General features: G+C 33.0%; 1 protein-coding gene across 1 annotated transcript; it reads left to right on the top strand.

Moving 5' to 3' along the window:
* Window positions 1–1,369: 1,369 nt before the first annotated feature.
* Window positions 1,370–1,876, top strand: LOC110634207 (uncharacterized). Its single transcript, XM_021783154.2, has one exon. The coding sequence runs from the start codon at window positions 1,370–1,372 to the stop codon at window positions 1,874–1,876; it is 507 nt and encodes a 168-aa protein (XP_021638846.2).
* Window positions 1,877–6,000: the final 4,124 nt, after the last annotated feature.

Here is a 6,000-nt window from a genome sequence, read left to right as displayed (position 1 = left end):
TTTATAGAGAGAAGAGACTTCTAATGCTTCGAAGACTCTGAAAACCTAACCCTAGGCACTGAATATAAATAGAAGTAGCAGAAAGCAGAAAAGGGGGATTGAGAGTCGGACAATAACACCTTCATCATTTTCTCACAGCTGCCTAGAAGAGTAGTGTATCAGTATCAAAGAGGAGCCTTCAGCTGAAGTTCCATAAGATCAAAGCTGCAGATTCTCTTCAGTTCTTTTGTTCTATTTCTTTAAGCAAACTCTTATTGTTCTTTTATTTTAGTTTTATTATGTTTGCTGAACTCACCATGAGTGAATAATTTTCATATTCTGGAATTAGGAGAGTAACGCTTGTAATCATTATTATGGATAAATATTGAGTTTTATTTATTGGATTTGAGATTTGTTATTTGATTTAATTTCTTACAATCTTAATGCATGCTATGTGTTGGTATCCACTTAGTATTGATTATAGATATTAATTGAAGAACTAAAAGGCGAAGATTAATACTAGAAAATCAAAATTTTGAACCTAGGAAATCTGACCTAGAGATAGGCTGATAACCTTTGTAGAGTTCCATAATTAATCATAGGTTTTAAAGGATTTTTATTAAAACTGATAACCTACAAAAGTAGGGTTTAGCTCTAATTGAGACACACTTTAGGTTCCTTGAGAGAGGACCTAGGATACTTTAGGATTAATTTCCATCAAGGCAAACGATTCTCAATCTAATGAATAGACAAGATTACATCCATAATAAGGTTAAAGTGTCAAATCTTAATTCTAGAATTATTTCAAAATAGATTATTCCATTTTAAATTTATTACCCTTTTTATTCCCAGTATTCAAAATAGACAAATTTCACTCTCTTATTTTATTCAATAGCCTAGATAGCCAAAATTGCTGTGTAGTCTGGTACTTACTAGTTAAATTCATCGTGGAATGATACTCTACTCACCACTTTATTACTTGTTCGTGATCCGTGCACTTGCGGAGTTGAAAAACTAGTAAACAACTGCTAAGGCCGAACCCATTTTTAAACTATTAAAGAAGAATAATGATTCAAAGTGGGATGAATCCTGTCAAGAAGCCTTCGAAAAGATCAAGCAATATTTATCAAATCCACCTGTATTAATTCCTCCAGTGGCGGGTAGACCATTAATTTTATATATGGCAGTTTAGCAGACTTCGATGGGTTGTGTTCTGGGGTAATATGATGACACTGGGAGAAAAGAAAGAGCCATTTATTATTTAAGCACAAAGTTCGATGAATGCGAGTTGCGGTACTCATTTTTAGAAAAGACCTGTTGCGCATTGGCATGAACAACAAATCAACTCAAGCACTATATGTTGAATCACAAAAAATGGCTCATTTCCAGGATGGATCCAATCAAGTATGTTTGCGAGAGCCTATTCATACCTAGAAGAATAGCAAAATGGCAAGTCATGCTTTCACAATATAACATTGTTTATATGACAAGGAAGGCAATACAAGGAAGTGTGATAGCAGATCTCCTAGCAGAGAACCCAATTGATGATTATGAAGCTTTAAACTTTGAATTCCCAAATGTGCATATTAATACGGTGAGCGAGGACACTGAGGGGCAGGATGATGTGTGGCAAATGTATTTCGATGGGGCAGTTAATCTCTCTGATAATGGGATTAGGGCAATACTAATATCCACAGGCAGGAAACACTTCCCAATAGCTGTCAAGCCAAAATTTGAGTGTACTAATAATGTCGCAGAATATGAGGCCTACGTGAGTGGTTTGCAAGCTGCTATTGAAATGAAAGTAAAGAAATTGGAAGTGTATAAAGATTTTACCTTGATCATCTATCAAGTCAAGGGAGAATGGCAAACAGGAGACCCAAAGCTGATCTCGTAGCAGAAATATCTCCTTGAGCTGATTAAGAAATTCGAAGAAATCTCCTTCACTCACTTGAGCTGTGATAAGAACCAATTCGCTGATGCTTTGGCCACTCTAGCAGTGATGACTCAAATAGAGGAAGGGCAGATAATGTAGTTATTACAAATTAAAGCAAGAAGCAAACCAGTGTACTGCCTTATGATAGAAAAAGAGATAAATGGTAAGCCTTGGTATCATGACATTCAGCTGTACATCAAAACTGGAAAATATCCTTCTGGGGCAAGTAGAAATGAGAAAAGAATGATCAGAAGATTAGCATTGGGATACTTCTCTAGTGGCGAAATTTTATACAAGAGGAGCTTTAATGGTGAACTATTGAGGTGTGTGGATGCAAAAGAGGCTAAGAGGATTCTTTTTTAGAATTATGAGGAACACTGTGCCACTCACAGTAAAGGGCACATGATGGCCAAGCAAATCTTACGGCGAGGTTACTTTTGGACTACTCTGGAAAAAGACTGTATTAAGTACCTCTGTAAATATCACAAGTGCCAAATTTACGCTGACCAGATGAATGTCCCACCTCACCAACTCTATAACCTCATCGCCCTGTGGCTGTTTGCAATGTGGGGTATTGATGTCATCGATCTAATTAATCCAAAGGCTTTTAATGGGCACAGGTTCATTCTAGTGGCCATCGATTATTTTACTAAATGGGTTAAAGCTGCTTCGTATGCCCACATCACTTAAAATATGTTTTTGAAGTTTCTCAAGAATAACATTATCTACAGATACAACCTCCCCAGTGAAATTGTCATTGACAATGCTAAGAATCTGAATGGCCCAAATATTCAAAAGCTGTGTGACCAATACAAGATCCGCCACCTCAACTCATCACCTTATCGACCTCAGATGAATGGCGCTATAGAAGCTGCCTATAAGAATCTCAAATGAATAATTGAAAAGATGACCATCATTTATAAAGATTGGCACGATATGCTCCCATTTGCGCTTCATGTCTATCAAACTATAGTAAGAACGTCAACTGGGGTAACTCCTTACTCACTAGTCTACGAAATGGAAGTCGTTTTACTGATACAAGTGGAAATTCCCTCTTTGAGAATTTTAAAGGAAGCAGGGTTAGATGAGACTGAATGGGTCCAATCAAGGTCAGATTAGCTAAATTTGATTGACGAGAAGAGATTAGCAGCAGTCTGTCACGGGCAGTTATACCAATGCAAGATGGCTAAAGCATTTGACAAGAATGTATGGCCACAAGAATTCTGGCCAGGAGATTTAGTTCTGAAGAAGATACTCCCAAATCAAAGCGACCCCCAGGGTAAATGGTCACTAATTTATGAGGGGCCTTATGTAGTTAAAAAAACTATTTTCTGGTGGTGCCCTAATCTTAACTCAGGTGGATGAGGAAGAGTTGCCAAGGCCGATAAACGTGGATGTTGTAAAGAGGTATTATGCCTAGTTAAAAAATATATATATATAGGAGTGAAAACCCGAAAGGGCGCTCCTAGCAAAATGAGGAAAAGAAGGTGAAAACCTATAAGGGCCCTTTCTGCAAAATGAGTGAAGGATGAAAACTTGAAAGGGTGTCCTGAAATAGTGAGGGAAAAAATAAATATGAGTGAAAACCCAAAAGGGCACTCGTAGTGGGAAATAATGGAGGAATAAAGTCGAGTGATGGGCTCAAAGTCAAAAGATAATAAGTCACCATGGTATAAGGATTCTTCTAAGGGTTGTTTGTATTACTGGCAATAGAGGGACTTAAAAGTTAACTGAAAGGAATTCGTGAGACTTGTCCTTGTACCCTCTTCTCTTTAATTTGTATCCTTATTCGTTTGTCATCTAAACCATAATACGAATATTCTCATATTTTATGCATAATTCACCTTTACTATATTTACTTTGGTTCATGCGCTATTAATTTGTCAAAGTTTTATTGTAAGAAAAAAATTTAAACTCGGGTAACTTTATGTATATTGATTTGAGATTACAAGGGATAAATAATCAGCAGACGATCAGCTCGCAAATACGAGATACTTCTAGACGGGTGGGGCAAAATAAATAAATAAATAAATAAAAATAAAAAAATATATAAGTGAAAATCTGAAAGGGCGCTTCCAGCAAAATGTGGGAAAGAAGGCGAAAACCCGCAAAGGCGCTTTCTGCAAAATGAGAGAAGGATAAAAACCCAAAAGGGTATCCTGAAAAAGAGAGTAAAAAAAAAATCTAGGAGTGAAAAACTAAAAGGCACTCATAAGAAACAAGGAAGAATTCACTATCCGTAATCGATGCTTCTGAAAAATGAAGTCAGACAACTAACGAGCCATATCTTTAGGTTTGATCTTACCTCTCTCATCAATCATTTAGTTTCAAAATCGTGTTAAGCAAACTTTGATTGGATGAACATCTTGTATCAGGTCTACTTTGTACTCTGAGTATCAAGGTATACTTATAAAAACTTATTCATTAGCAAGAAATTAAAATTCGAGGTCAACATATTCATTTATCCTTAGTAATAATTTGTTATTCCCTTTACATTAAAGATTTACATTTCAAGTTTATTTTAATTTTTAGCAATTTAAATTTCCTGTAAGAAACCTCTAGATTCAAGATCCAAGTTAATTTTAATTTTCAGAAATTTACATTTCCTGTCATCAACCTTTGGATTCAAGATCAAAGTTGATTTTAATTTTCAGCAACTTAAATTTCCTGTTATTGACCTCTGGATTCAAGATCTAAGTTGATTTTAATTTTCAGCAATTTACATTTCCTGTCATCAACCTCTGGATTCAAGATCCAAGTTGATTTTATTTTTCAATAATTTACATTTCCTGTCATCAATCTCTAGATTTAAGATCCAAGTTGATTTTAATTTTTAGCAATTTACATTTCTTGTCATCGACCTCTGGATTCAAGATCCAAGTTGATTTTATTTTTCAGCAATTTACATTTCCTGTCATCAATCTCTGGATTCAAGATGCAAGTTGATTTTAATTTATAGCAATTTACATTTCCTGTCATCAACCTCTTGATAGAATATCTAAGTTGATTTTAATTTTCAGTAATTTATATTTCCTGTCATCAACCTCTGAATTCAAGATCCAAGTTGATTTTAATTTTTAGCAATTTAATTTTCCTATCATCAATCTCTGGATTCAAGATCCAAGTTGATTTTAATTTTTAGCAATTTACATTTCCTGTTATCGACCTATGGATTCAAGATCCAAGTTGATTTTAATTTTCAGCAATGTACATTTCCTGTCATCAACCTCTGGATTCAAGATCCAAGTTGATTTTATTTTCAGTTATCAACTTCTGAATTCAAGATCCAAGTTGATTTTAATTTTTAGCAATTTATTCTTCTGCCATCAACATCTAGATTCAAGATCCAAGTTAATTATTAAGACTAAATGTTTTAATTTTCAGCAATTTAATTTTTCTACCATTCAGGTTTAAGTTAATTTTAATTTTCAGTTTTCTCAAATCCCTGCATTTATTTTAATTTTCAGAATTTTATTATGATATTTTGTTTAGTTTCTTCAATCCGCCCAAAATATGGTTCTATAGCTTTACATGTTTCCTATATAAGAGAATTTCATTCTCTTCAAAAGAAAACATGTAAAGAGAGGCAGCTGTAGACACCATAATATGTATGCAACGTAAATTTGGAATAGAATTATAGTAGGGTATCTAATACAAGTGAAATTATTTCTAGAAGAGGATTAAAATTTTAATTTATATTTTTTTATATTATTGATATTAATTAATTTTAATAGGGTTATTTTTGTTTTCAAAAGTTCCGCCCTACTTTTATATATATCATAGATATAGATTATAAATTAATTCTATTTTTTATTTTTTACTTATTAATTTTTTATTTTATTTAATTACTTTTTATAAAATTTCATATCAATTAAAGTTAAGTATAAGAAGGATTAAAAATTTTAAATTTATATAAATATTAAAATTAATTTAAATAATAAAATATAATTATAATTGATTTGAAAAATGAATGGCATTTTTCACAAATTTAATATTCCACCCTTCTAACATTTATATATAGTGTAGATGGTAAAGTAATAAATTTTCATAATTAATTAAAAATTAGCCTTTATATAACATTGTCA

This window comes from Hevea brasiliensis, chromosome 17 (assembly GCF_030052815.1).
Source record: "Hevea brasiliensis isolate MT/VB/25A 57/8 chromosome 17, ASM3005281v1, whole genome shotgun sequence".
In the NCBI taxonomy this organism is placed as follows: Eukaryota; Viridiplantae; Streptophyta; class Magnoliopsida; order Malpighiales; family Euphorbiaceae; genus Hevea; species Hevea brasiliensis.
The sequence above is the reverse complement of the archived record's forward strand: the minus strand, read 5'-3'. Positions and strand labels throughout refer to the sequence as shown.